Source organism: Leptosomus discolor, chromosome Z (assembly GCF_034619465.1).
Source record: "Leptosomus discolor isolate bLepDis1 chromosome Z, bLepDis1.hap2, whole genome shotgun sequence".
In the NCBI taxonomy this organism is placed as follows: domain Eukaryota; kingdom Metazoa; phylum Chordata; class Aves; order Leptosomiformes; family Leptosomidae; genus Leptosomus; species Leptosomus discolor.
In genome coordinates this window covers 49817433-49832080 of record NC_141419.1, presented here as the reverse complement: position 1 = coordinate 49832080, position 14648 = coordinate 49817433, and the positions used below count along the sequence as shown (strand labels likewise).

General features: G+C 43.6%; 2 protein-coding genes across 4 annotated transcripts in view; both read right to left on the bottom strand.

Moving 5' to 3' along the window:
• The window catches only part of NRG1 (neuregulin 1), a 181778-nt gene that overhangs the window by 96492 nt on the left and 70638 nt on the right, over positions 1-14648 (bottom strand). For 2 of the 3 annotated variants that reach the window (XM_086479315.1, XM_086479317.1), the window contains exon 1: positions 5291-5918. The exons of the other annotated variant lie outside the window; for it this stretch is intronic. In XM_086479315.1, coding sequence (XP_086335441.1) covers positions 5291-5918 — 628 coding nt within the window. Of the gene's footprint in view, positions 1-5290; positions 5919-14648 lie in introns of those variants that run through there. 3 annotated transcript variants of the gene reach the window in all.
• On the bottom strand, positions 6371-6532 carry LOC147413280 (uncharacterized). Its single transcript, XM_086480378.1, has one exon. It carries the CDS (start codon positions 6530-6532, stop codon positions 6371-6373), a length of 162 nt encoding a protein of 53 aa, XP_086336504.1.

Here is a 14648-nt window from a genome sequence, read left to right as displayed (position 1 = left end):
ACATTTCACTTAAAAATACAATAGATACTGAAGGAGGACAACTTAAGTCCCCTGCAGTGGAAATCCAAATCCTGTGTTTTGTTATGACATCAATTATTAATCAGTTTTGATTAGATACTTATGATGCAGTACAGTCACAGATGCCATTTTTAATAAAGAAAAAATGGCCATATACTCCATAGGTATATATAAGTCATGTATTCATGTTACATGGAACTTCTGTGTGGTCTCCATCCTCATTTGTATTGATTTATTAAATTCTAACTTTATTAAAAATACAACAGGTATATGGAGTATATGGTCATTTTTCTTTATTAAAAACAAAAAAATGGCTATATACTCCATATACCTATTGTATTTTCTATACTCACGTATGCATGTATATACAAATGAGGAGAGAAACCACCCAGAAGTTCCATGTAGCATGAATATATGACTTCTTCTCAGCGACGTTTACAAAGTAAGATGAAGCTTTTAAAAATAAATACAAGTGCAGACTACTATTTTGCTCAGAGAAGTTCAGACTGTTATTAAGAGAAAATACTTCAGGAAATACTTTTTCTTCATCATGTTCTATGCACGATGCATGGTGCATGAAAGAAAAACTGCACCCATGAGGTAGTTTTGAAATTTGAGTTGCTTGTCCAAGAGAAAGGAACACAGCACGGATCAGTTCAGTCCTCTGCATGTTAAAGAGAAGAACTGTTTCTCTGCAAGCAATGAATGTTAAAAGGGGCATGGTAGAGATACAAAAAGAAACAAAACAATAAATTTGTCTAACAAACTCTGTGCTTGTTGAGGGCATTTTAAAGACTGGGCTGGGGAGAAGAAGTCTCAGTTACCACTTTAGAACCCTTGCACCTGAATTCCCTAAAAATTGGCATATCTTATGCACCTCACCCCATCAATCCCACTTTACTCTGAGTGTTTCTGCCACACATATATACATCTGTAAGCCACCATGACCTTTGAGACAGCAGAGAAAGAAGTATTTCAGGGAAATACAGACTGGCTGGCTCAGTACAGTGGCGCTTGCTTTGTTGCTGCTTGTTAACGGAGGCCCAGTTGTGTCTCCAGGGCCTACTGAAATCAGCATCTCTTTCTTACACTCTTGAGTCAGGCTCAGAACTTGTCTGGTATCTTAACTGTGATTAATTATAACTTCCCTGTGACAAGACATTGCTAATTTGCAGGACACATCAAAGAAAAGTCATGGCTTTCAAAACGAGTTTTCATATTGCACAGCAGGCATTTAAATTAGAACCTAAATTGCAAGGTTAGTCAGCTACAACTGCTACAGTCATGCTGGGAATTGCCTGGGGGACGTCTCTTCCTTTATGCTGAATAGGAAGCTGAAGGCCACCTAGCTTCTTAATGTAGGCACTTAAGTCAGGTGTCTGAAGCTAATCAACATCAATACTGTATCAGAAACGGAGTAACATCTGCTTTAAGGTGCTCTCCTCCTACATCTTCAAGCTTTGGAGAAAAAGCAATCTCCTTTGTGGTGCTGCCCTGCATAATAACAGCAAGCATAGAAAAGGCTGGTATATAGCCTGTGCTGTATCATTTGCTTTCCCCTCCTGTGAGTATGGTCCCCTGCGGCTCTCTGAGACATCCCTGACCTTCACACTTTCAGAAACTGCCAGGCATGGAGTCAACCCTATGGTGTTGTGATGGGGATTTGAACTGCAGAGCATGAGTCAGAATTAGACTGTTTCAAGAAAAAGGAAAAAGACCATGTGAAGCTGCTATGAACAAACCCTCACTGTTCATAAACTGAAGCCTTCAGCTGGACTGCAGCACCTGTAACTGGAGGGAAAGGCTCCCTCCAGCCTGCCACAAAGGTAAAACAGACCTTCACACGTCACTGTGTATAGGAGAAAGGCTATCAAATGCAGAACTGAGAAAGAACAAGTAGAGGTGAAAGAGGCAGAGAGAAATTGCAGGGAATATTTACAGTATGGTACCAAAACAAGGCACAGGCTAGTTTTCTTTCCATCTTTTACACTCCTAACTCTAAAATGACATGAGGGGACATGTCACCCCAGAAATGCAACCCCACATGGACCTTTGCAGGTGTTTTGGGGGGAAATCTGCTTAAACTGAAAGAGCAGGCAGTGGGAACACTTGTAAAGAGGGGAGTGGTTTGTTTGCAGATGTACAGATGCAGTTAATTACAGAAACACAGTTTTGACAGTACTACAGAGCCGTATCTATTAGTAGCCTGGGTAAAGGGTGGAATTGTATTTAAAGGTGGTGGTGCAGGAAGAAGTAAAATTTAGCTCCTGAACTGTGTTAGCACTTTTACAATCTGCATGTCTTCTCAGAGGGAGGGAGATTGTAGGTTATCATATCCTGCTTGTATTGAAATCTTCTCTGGTGTAATTACACTAACATTGACATGCTCCCTAAATACGGGAATGCTTTAAAATATTCACATTTCCTTTCTGTTGCAGCAAAGGAGAAATTATATTACAATACAAAACATAAACCAAACAGAAAGAGATTATTTCTGTATTGATAAAGGGCAAAGTATAATAACAGGAGTGAGACTGGTCCTGAATCTAAAGCACCAGACACAATTATTAGGGTTGTCTCTCTTCTGCTTTCTCTCCCAGGCTCCAGGAGAAAGAAGAATCAATCAGCTCTCTGCAGACTATGACCTTGAAGCATACAGCTTTAAGAGGAATATGCTGAGTAAGACAGAAAAGAGAGAAGAGAAAAGGACTTGAAAACTCGTGGAAGGGCTTGGTTCAGAAACAATACATCAGCCACAGAATATGAGATGTGTTCGTTCTTTTTTATTTCTGTACTGGAAAAAAAAAATTATCAGCACAAAAGCGGCTTTCTGGGAACAAGTTACCTCACTCTGCCTGAAATGGAAAAAAGGACACAGAGGCAAAAGAAGGGACAATCCAATTTGCAGATGCTACTTTCCAAGCCATCTCTCTGAGAATTTTATAGCTGTCAAAGGCATTAATAAAAAAAAGTTATCACTGATGCAATCTGTCAACCTCTCCAACAAATCTTGCTCTACATAAAACACAATGATGTGTTTGAAAACCTCAAACCAGTCCTTTTACAGCTGTCCAAAAAGTTCTTTTCACGCCCCTTTGAATTTTAGGCAGATCTTCTGCAGTGTACTTTTCCACCTATATTTTCTTGTTTTTCTTTGCAGGGAACTGCAGCCCCTTGCCATAGTCAGAATTACGTGTCACAGTTAGAATAAATACTGTCTACACAACCTTCTCCCTCAGAGCAACCTAAACTGGACCTGCTGCCAGGTCTCACTCTCCTTTCGGTCTGTATAGATCTGGAAGACTATGATGCCTTAAAACACATTTATCTTAAGAAATATAAGGTAACAGAAAAAAAAAAACCCAACTCAACCCAATCACCTAATTTCTGGACAACCATTTATTTTCCAGATGTGAGCAGATCTGAATGCAGATAATGGCTTCTTGTCAGTGACTACTCCAAAGAATTTCTGCCTAACCCCCCCCCCCCCCCCCCCCAATTACTTCAGAGATGAAGCTGGCATGATAAAGGCTAGCCTCACAAGTGGAAATTCAAGAGGATGAGGGTTGTCCTGGCATAACTTGCTTTTGGTTGCTTCTCCCTCTTGCACAAAAGAGGCCATTTTGACCGTGGTCACTTTATGAAGTAAAAGGTGCTGACATATTTTTAAAGTCACTTATGAAATTTGCACTACAAAAGATTTTCATCAGCGACAAAAAAAGAGATCACTTATTATAGTTCTATATAACTGCAAAGGTGGTTAAGCTTACCAATAATTCAAGTAAAATGTCTTACCTACCACAGACAAAGACCCCATCATTTAACCACACAGCAATATTTCCCTATTACACTGTTTCCATCAGACAAATTACTTTTAATCCAAAGGCTGGTTGTCAGCCATTATTTAAGCAAAAGGCAGCAGGGCTTCCACAGGAATACTTAAAATTTTCTTTCAGGGATTCTGGTATTGCTGTTCAGACTGACTCTCAGCTGAAAGGACTGCCACTGAAATCACTGTAGTTATGCTTATTTTCACCGGCAAGATGGTTGGCCCAAAATGTTTTATCTAATCCAATTGCCACATATCTATACTGAGTCCAGTCCTGATGAGACTAAACTTAATAACGAACTTCTGGTGACTTCAGGGCTCCAGGGTGAGGTCCAGTATGTACCACCTACAAGGTGGCCATGCTGCAGCATTACAGGGAGGGCACAAGGGAGAATAAATGAGATGGGGTCCTGCAAGGCAATTTGCAAGGAACACAGCTGCTCATTCTGATTACTGCAGCTTTCCAAAGGAAACCTCAGCCCTGTGCTTTTGGCACAATGGCGTGCTGCCTTCTCTTTTACTAGAGTTGAACAATTTTACACAGCTCAGGAATCGCTGGTTTGATCTGCTCTGGATTTGATGGGTTAAAATGACGAATGTCAAAGAAATTACACTTCAGCAATGCGGTATTTTGATGTTCTATGATATTTACTGAGAAAATAATATGTATCCTTTATACTTTTTGATTTAAGGATGAGCAAAGACTAATTTGGAAACTGACCACTCCTGCACCAGCAAGAATGATTTCCTGAAATGCCCTACAAAAGTCAATGAAGCAATGTCTGAGAAACAGGTTCAACAAGAATCAGCTCTTAGAGGAGGGGAAAGATGCAGAAAAAATATGTGCTATGCTCTTCAGAGAAAGGGAAAGATCATAAGCTAACTGCTAAATTAATAATTCCCAGTCTCTTAACTGCTTCAAATAAGCTGTCGCTCTTTCCCACTCTTCTCCCTGAGTGTTTCAGGAGGATGACAGGGATGTTTGCCAGCAACAGACTTCAGGAAGGAGGTAGCAGAAGTGCTCTGCAGGCAAGGCAAATAAAATGAACACACATGGAAGATCCAGCACAGGACGCAAATCAAATTTATAAGAAAAATATGCTGATAAACCATGTGGAATAGCTATCAGATAAACCCTTGAAGTAAATCACATACTTCCCTACAAGTGATTGAAGAGAAAAGGGTGGGACAAGTGCTTTACAAAGGTCCCAAATGAAACCCTCTTCATTGCCAGGCGCACCTCAGAACTAAGTTCAGAAGCCCCTAGGTGCTCTCCTCAGAAGGTAATCCATGTTATACGTGTCTTAGCACATTTAAGCTTTGCACATCAATCACGTCCTCCTTGAGGACAGCTGCAGAACAGTTACGTGCCTTTCCCCCCCCCCCCCTTTTTTTTTTTTTTTGTGGGAGGGAAAAGGAAAGAAACACATAGCTTCTACTTACAAAGTTTTGGAGCCGTTTGGAGATTGGTTTCGGTTGCTTGTGCCTGAGATGCTGTAGTAGGCTCCAGGGCAGGTGGTGACAGCGAAGGTGTGGCAGAGGACAACAACCCAACGTCTAGGATGTGGTTATACAGAGAAGGCTGGAGGAACGGTTTGGAGGGCACGAGTGAGCTGTCACTTTGCACTGTCACTTCAGCCTTGCTCTTGAGGCTAGGTATGGGGAAGGGTGAGGCATACACCTCCGAAGGCACCCAGGCAGACAGAGCTGTAGGATCCACAGCGCTCTTTGGGTCTTGTCCTATCCTTCCAGGGTCAAGGTGAGTAGGAGAGTCATACTCAAAAATCTTGTCCACAAAGACCCACTTGAGGCCAGCAATGCAGAGGCAAAGGCTAAGCAGGCAAGCCAGGATAGGGGCAATGCAGATCTTTTCAGAGTTGAGGCAGCCCTTCAGTCGCTCTGCCTCCAGGCACACACAGCAGGTCGTGGCAAGGCCTGCTATCCCCTGGACCCTCCTGTCCTCTCTCTGGGTCCCCGGCATATTCTCCTCAGCCGGGAGCCCGTCAAGGGAGGCATCAAGGCTCAGCTGAGCTGAGGGGCTGGGGAAAGTGTTGGCAGCTACTTCAGACATGTTTAAGCATCAGCTTTCAAACAGCTCACCTCCAAAAGGCCTTAACTCTATCACAGTCCATTACTGTGAGACACAGACAAAAAGAGATGGTAATAATAGTCACAGTGCTCTGCAAAAATCACAGAGGGGAAGTCAACAAAATGTCCGAGCTCAGCAACATCATCCAAACTGGGAGAGGAGTAATGCACAGCAAAAATTAGACTCTCCCTGTTCCCCCCTGCCCCCGAGCTCTCTGTTGCTCTCTCTGCCCCTCTGAAGCAAGAGTAGCTTTGCTGTTACTGAGCTCCTGTTTGCTGGCCACTTTTATAATTCCTTAAATGTCTCTCAAGCAATTACAGCTCTTCTGTGGGAGGAAAGAAACATCCCCCCAAAAGCAAGCACAACAAAACAAAACAGGGGAAAGGAGGGTAACAAGAGAAAGAAAACCACGAACACTGAACAAATTGACCGGATTAAGTGAACCAATAGCCCAGAGCGAAAGCCAAGACTCTCACCTTGAGCATCTGAGGCTGGTATCTGCTTAGACGAGGAAAACAATTGTCATGCGGTAGTACGAGCAAAAGCAATATCTGTAACAACAGCGGCAGCGGCAGAAGTGACAGTAGCAGCAGCATCCTGTCGTGTTACAGCGGCGGCTGAAAGAGGCTGAATCATTACAGAGCAGCAGGTGCTCCCTGTCTGAGCATCACTGCAAACAATATCATTACACAGAGGTTTGAAAGGAAGAGCGATGCCAAGACAGTGGTAACTCCCTTTTTCTCCCCTCCCTCTTTGTCCTTCTCGAGCGCTCATTCACTTTCTTCCTCCCCCCCCCCCCCGACCCCCCCACCCCGCCCCGCTCCCCCAGCCCCCTCGCAGCCTGTTTCCCTCATGTACAGAGTAGCTCCTTCCTCCCCTATCCCATCCCCCTCCCTCTGCAGGGCTGGTCTGAGGGAAATCAGTACACCCAGCAACGCAGGACTGTCAGTGACTTCCTATTTTATCCAATTAGGAGGAATAAAAGCCATCAAATCAAAGGCAGGGAGTGGGCAGGAGTTGTGCGCCAGCCTGCTCCCGCTCCCCAGCCGGAGCGCGGCCAGAGGCGGCGGCCATCGATGACACGGTTCGCCGGCGAGGACGGGGTGTCGGTGGGAGCTCTTTGGGCTGGACTGGGCTCGCTCAGTCTGATATCCGATCTCTCCCTGGGGAGCAGCAGTTTCTCCCCCCTGACACCTACAGACGGTTTGTCTTTCCGAGCCCCTGAATAAGTTTTGTTCACTAGGAATAGTGCTGGGATGCACCTTAGGTCAAGCAGAGGGGAAAAAAAAAAAGAAAACAAAAGCATTCCTGCCTCTGACAAATTTGCATTTAAGTTATTTGTGTATTTTTTTTTTACATTCCATTTTCCAACCTCCTTTCCAAAACCAAAAAAGCAAAGACTTCACACTTACGCCAGCTCCTGAACATACTTTTCAAGAGCTTATGTGCTGCTAGCCCATATTCTCACTCAACCCTTAGTCCAACAAAACAAAAAAAAATCAATGAATTTTATTATTAACAAGGCTTCCACTTTGTTCTTAGATTTGCCTATCATTACTCACCTCTACCAATGTCTAGCACTAACTCCCAGTGCGCTGTATTACAGGAGTTAATCAACAGTCCGGTTAACACAACGAAAGTAAGATTAGAATCAGCTCTCTTCCCAGTATCTTTTGTCTCCCACAGAAAAGTACACCTGTGTAACAATATAGACACATGTATAAAAGGAGAGGGGCTTTTAACACAATTTCCAGTTCCTTAGACTTTGTGAAAACATTTGCATTGAAGATTTGGCAGCAGGAATCCTGCTTTCTCTTTAGTATAAATGTCTGCAGGATGCAAAAAGAAACAAAGAATCAAGTGCTACAAATTGCCCTGAACTCCTTTTTGCTGGTACCTTAGTCAGGCATCTGAAAGATAATTTCCTTTGCAATTATATGTTTTTGGTAGTGACAAAAAGATGTCTGTCTCTACCCATCTGCTCTCTCTGCCTCAAACTCTTCCCCCTCACCCCGCCCCAACTTCCATGGGAACATTAGTAACATTCACATAAAAAAAAGTTTATCAAAATCTCAATGAATCTCATTGTGTTTTCACAGACTTTCATATCAAGGACTAACTGATGGATGTCTGATCAGAAAGCTTCCTGTGAGGCTTTAGTAGCCAACTGAAGTAATCATGATGCTACTACATGCAAGTGCCTGGAGAATTTACCTTAAAGCACAGCCAGTGATAACACTCTTTACAAGAATGTAAGAAGATAAATCATCATACAATCTAGTCTACATAACTACTGAAGCGTCTGGTCCTCAGGTTAATGATGTGATCTGTAACCTCAGACAGAACGAACAGCTTGCATTGCATATTTACGTATATGGCTTCTCTTATTACAAAGCACATGTGCTCCTTATCTTGCAATATTCTGCACGAGTGCAGCCTCTTTCTAAGTATCTCAAAAATCTCAAACAGCAGTAACAGTACAGCCACTGTAGAAAGGGTAACATCATGCAGCACTGCTGTGACAGCTGTGGTGGTCTGTGGGTAAAAGTAAGCAAGATTTCTAGGGAAAGGATATATCTCTTATTAGATTAACTGATAAATCTGTGAAAACCAGACATACTTTTGCATACACAAGTTGCTCCTCCGGTGTAAAGCTGAAGCATCACTCTTCATAGCAGAAAACAAGCTGAGAACCAGCTGGAAATACTCTCTTCATTGCATGGATGAGATACTACAGCATCTAAGTGCTTGGCACAAATTTTTAAAAATGTCTTGCCTTCTTTATCCATGTCTGATTTTTCAACCTTTCTATTTCCAGTAAGACAATTTTCCCCTGTTGACGCTGCTCTGAGCTTCTGTTTAATCCCCTGCCCTGTCCACATCTTCCCTACACTGGTCTTCTGAGCAAACTAGCTGTGTTCAATCTTCTCCTGTGATCCTCACTACTCTCCAGCCTATCCACATTTAACTGCTCTCCTTTAAATTATGTTTCCGCTCTGCTCACATCTTTCTGGTGCTGAGGTGAACAGAAATGCCGGTGGAGATCTTGCACCTTCCTTACAACGGTTGCCATGAAGTTAAAGTAATCATGCACAAAGCTACACAGCCAGACGGAGGGACAGATTATTACCGGTTCAGACCATGGGCTGCCACCTCTGCGTGCACAGTGCCCTGTGAAACCTCAGAACCTCTTGTCCCAGGAGCCCGGTGGGAAGACTTCCAGTGGCTCCTCTGCATGTGGGTGCATTGCTCCCCTCCTCACCCTGCTGCTGGAGGGGCCATAAGCTCGCAGGGGCCAGAGGAGGGTTTTGCCAAAGGGGTCTCGCCTCCTGGCTAAACGGAGTCAGGGTAGCTTCTGCTACCCGCCATGCTTTTTCACGCTCTCCTCCACTAGCCAGGGCCCAGCCCACCCGCACCATCTCCTCCCGGCAGGCAGTCACTTCCAGCCCCTCCCACTGCCTCCGTGGCCACAGCATCTCCGTGGGGCCTGGCTCCCTTCCAGGCTGCAGTACCCTCCTCTGCTGCAGGTCCCTTCCCCCGCAGGACCTCCAGACCTGGCGCGCAGGCTGCCTGCTTCAGCATCGCGCAGCCAGATCCACTCAGACCTCCTCCTCCTCCTCCACGTCCCCCTCCCCAGGGAAGCCTGCAGAGCCGCTTCGCCGTCCCAGCCTCGCTGGAGCTGCAGGGTGCTGGGGCTTGCGGCGAGAAGACAGGGCAGCACCCTGCCTTCGGAGGTGCTTGGCGGCTCCCCTTATTCCCCAGCCAACAGGGGAGAAAGGCAATGCTGAATCATTGGCCGGGCTGCTTCCCTGGCCCCGCTCTACAGGTGGGCAAAGCCAGGGCCAGGACACAGCCTGCCCATGATGCTGCAACCTGATACTGCACAGAGCTGGCTCCTCTCGGGACCTTTCGGACAAAAACGCAAGCCCATGCTCCTTACTGCATCTGGGTCGGTAAGGGAGTGTGCTGCCTTTTGTGCCAGCTCTCATGGCTACAGTAAAGGCTGATGGTCTCTCACTTTCAGTCTGAAGATACGACTGTAAACTGAAGGTACAGTTTGCTGGTTTTGGTGGCCCTTCCTGCTCCCCTCCCCTCCCAAAGCAATGCAGAAATACTTTCCTGCAGCTGCAGTTTTAAGCCTTTTACATTTCTGTAGTGACAGGTAGCACTGGCATGCTGTGCTTAAATGGGGTTCTGGCCCAGGCTGGAGGAGATGAGCACATTGGAAAAGAGCCAGCAATTGCATAACGGAAAGGGAGACCCTGGAAGAAAGCAAGAGGGAGCATGACCTTCGATGTAACACTTTTAGTATGGTGGGCCCACTGCTGGGCAATACAGAAGGATAAGGAAGGAAATTACTTGCCTGTTTGTCATTAGCTGAGGTCCTTGTGCAAAGATTTATTTCTGATTATTATGTGGCTTGGGTCTCTCTGGCTTAGAGGAAAAAGAAGTGTGACTACGCTAATGAAGCTAATCTGTGACTGACATTTGGACTCTTGCCACATGTAAGTGACAGGTTGAAAACCATAGGCTTACAAAACTCTAATTTTATTTTGTGGAGTGTTTTTGCGAAGAACCAAGTGTTATTTTGTTAAGTTCCACTCCCAAAAGACTCAAGGAGAGACTGAAAGCTAAAGTCAGCATTAACCTCCAGCTTATGATGAGGATGAACAGGCTGTATTTATTCCTCCAGCTTCATGGGTCCTAAAAGGAGGCAGATTTCATATTACTAAACTGCAGAGGACCACTCTCTCTGGCCAGCCACAAAGAAGTGAACAAAGCTTAAACAGCTATGAGATCGTAACTGAAAACATCTTGCAAATTAGAGTACCGAGTACCATTTCACTCAGCTGACCCTTCAGTCATGCCATGATCAGACCCAAATCTACTGCAGGTTTTGGGAATTAGGCTTGGCGAGTCATTCTCATGGAAGCCGCTCGATTTGAAATATCCACTTGCTTTCAATAAAGTCCCAGTAGTCCATAAAAAGATTCTCTAAGGATTATCTACTTTCTTGCAATACTGGGACAGTAGGCAAGTGAAGTATGTCTTCACAAGTGGTTACTCATAGCTGTGCTGGATCACAGCTTCAGAAAGGATGCTCAGAGGACCACATATCAGTGCAGGGTCAGCAATCTCCCCCCAGACCACTGCTTTCCTTTAAGAACATGCCAATTCTTCAGAAAGAAGCAAGCAGTAATACATGGCATCAACTGCTCCACCATGTGTTTGATTGCACTCCTTTTTTTTTCCCATACATTGAGAAATTAAAAGCATTGTAACCAAGAAGCTAAAAAGAAAAAAAAGTGCATGTTCATTAACAAGACATTGATGAGGAAGATAAAAGGATCTCTTTTATTGATTGCAGGCACTTTCTTCAAATTAAATAAGTGCACTATTTAAAGATGGGGTGGGGGGTCCCAAAGAAAGTGAACAGGCCCAATAAGCAGCATCACTGTCAGCCATCATGGTGAGGGAACAGTAGGCTACCACACATGGTGCAAACAATTCACTCATTCCTCCTTTCAGCGCTTCACCTACCTCTCCTCCTTAATCCATCTCACTTGGATTGATTCCAGTGCAATCTCCCTTTGAGCCCTTTCAAAAGCCTTCACTAAAAACCTCATCTCTCAGCTCAAATGGCACAAGGAGAAAACTTCATTTTGCTTCTATACTCCTCCTGTCATTGTAACTTCAAACGTTAAAATGGGACAGGCTGTCACTTGCACACAAACATCCCGTTTTTCACCTGATGGAAAGCAAACAGGACACATGTGCTAGTGCTGTTTATATGCCTCTGCCCATTGCCACCACCTTTCCCCCCTCTACTTTTATAAGCCCTCTGGCCATTTGCAGCCATATGTGGCTGAGGAGAAGAAACATCAAGCCCGCTACAAAATGCAGGAAAACATGTACATTAAGTAATATCTTAAGCACATATTTAGCTTTAGACATAAATACATCAATGTCAGCAGAATCATTAGTGTGCTTAACTCATTTGGTCTAAAAGGGCTGCTGTGGGAAGACCCCCTACCTTCAGACAGCACAGGAGGCAGGGAATTGAAGAGGCTGTATCCAAACCATCTCCATACCCTCAAGACAAAACTACTGGAATTACTGCACTGCCCACGTAAGTATGCCATAAGCAGCTCCTCACAGTAGTACACTTCTTGGAAATGTTTGGAGCACAGAATACAAACTTCAGTGCTTGTGAAAACATTTGGGAGAGCTCATGTTGCCTCTGTGGCAGCATTTTCTGTATTGACATCACATTTTACTCCATCACTTTTACACCAGGCATTTACACCAGGAACATGCTTTCTGTAAATCTAATAGCTGTGGCTTGCAGAAACAGTGATTTGAAAAAAACAACAAAAGTACACTGGATGCTTCAAGAGATGTTTATACTTTAAATAGCTACAGCCAGTAACTGAAACTGAAAACTGCCATAAACCAGGCTGCTGCTTCAGGGGAACCAAAAGGTTTCTGAGTCTTTTCATCTTCAAGTGAAATGTGAGACACTGAGTTTCTTTCATCCTAATCAAAAGCAGAGCTAGTGGCACTACACAAGACATAGAAATCCAACATCAAACCACAAATGTCAGGGGTTTTCATCAATAACACTGAGTCATTCTCCCAGCCTTTGCTCAGTCAGAAAACTGGGATGAGCCCTGCCATAACTGTTCAGCCTAATGATAATTAGCTCTGCCATGTGGTAAAGGAGCATTAAGGGATGCAAAGACATGTAATGCACTCAGCTAGGCTCTTCTGCCTGGGGGCAGAAGCAGCAGAAGAAAGACCATGTGCAGTTTTCTGGTTTTTTTTTTTTGCATTTGTTTGTTTGTTTGTTTTTGTTTCGTTTTTTCAGATCTGGCACCACTTTCGTCCCATCACTGGAGTCTCCAGCAGACCTGCAGGGGCAGTTGTGATTATTTATTTTCACAGTGTAGCAGTGAGCTGGCCCAGGCTCACTCACTAACTCCCACCCACCTTAGTGCTCAAATGCATCCGTGTGCCTGCATTTGAGCCGTTTTATTCCTATGGAAGAAATTTCTCATGGGTGTTCATGGGACAGTGTCAATACTGCTACTTTGCACAGGCATGGCTATGCAGGATTTTGTGCTGGTCAGCCTTCATATCCACCGTGTCACTACTGCTGGGGATGCCACTGGACACTGACAATTTGAGTAAAGGTCCTGAAAGCCCTGAATCAAGGAAATATCCCTCCCCCATTGACCTTTGGTTAATAAAGTACTTAAACGTGCATGGAGTTAAACAAGCAGTGAAATGCCTTCCTGATTAGAGATGTGCTACATCATACATTTAAGTGCCTTTTTGAATCAGAGCCTAATTCAGGAACTGAAAAGGTATTTTGGAGCACAGTGCTGTGGTTTCATGACAAACAGCTTGGCAGCAATATCATCCTGTTCCCTGTCTCTCCTTTCTTTCTGCTCCCTCTGTTCTCCTGCACTAATTCATTAACATTGTTCATGTGGCCAGGCTCTCAATTGGATCAGAGAACTGACATTTGACTTAAAAATAATTTCTGTTTAGATTTTTTTTTTAATGGGCAAGCTTACCAACTAATTCCCAGCCTGGCCCCATAAACATGTATAGGCTGGAAGAACGGGGACAGGACCATCCTCCAGAGGACACAAGTTCCTTGACCTTGTCTTCTCACCAAAGACTTTACATAGTGAAACCATTACCCAAGGCTCTTCCTGAATCTAGGCTTAATTTAGATAGAAGCTCCTAGAAGATCCCAACAAGATACATGTTATTCTGAAAAATCTTGATTGTATTTAGTACACTTTTCCTTTTTTGTAAAGACAGAATTATTTTTTGTACCTGCACATGTTCCCAACTGCTGCTGTTTAAAACTTAAGGCATCAAACCTTACTTCACTTTAAAATGCTATTTTCAAAATTTAAACTACACCTGGACTTTTCCATAGAGTAACTCTAGCGTATGCATATAGTTTTGCTACAAGAAAAAACAAAAAGAAAGAAGTCAAAGATACAGAGCCAGCTCACTGCATAGAAGATACTTACTTTTATGTATCATTAAATAAACAGGTATTAATGATAGGACATTGAAATATTACTGGCTTAGATTTGTAAAGTACGTCTTACAGTACAGTTATACATACAGAATCTGCAAGCTTCAGAATTTTCCTTGCAGAAAATGTTATGATTTCACCTCAAGAGCTGGTATGCTTAGCAGCTTTCTGCAAATACCACCAAATAATGAATTTAATCTACGTTATCCTAAATCAAGATGTTAATTCAATTACACTGGTTGGTTCAGCTCTGACTGTGTCTACATGTAGCCTGATTGTGCTCAAGTTAGCAGAATTGAGATGTTCACTGTTTAAAACAGATAAGCAACAGTATTTATAACTGCAAAAATTCCAACAACAACAAAATCGACAGTTCTCATCATGCCTCAGAATCCTAGCATCATAAAGGACATTTAATATTTAATATTCTTTCTTAGTGCATTCAGAAAGCCATAGAAGGCATGAATCACTCCTTTGGCATTGCCTGGAAAACGTTGTCAATTTCCAGCAAATAATTAAGAAGAATTCAAATAAGTATGACAAAGGAGATTTTATGTCTAGGCATGAGTTTTCAGTAGTCTAATCAAATATGGGTTTACTACATAGCTATGTTTTGAATGCAAAACCCAGTCTGTGTTTTGAGACGTCACATC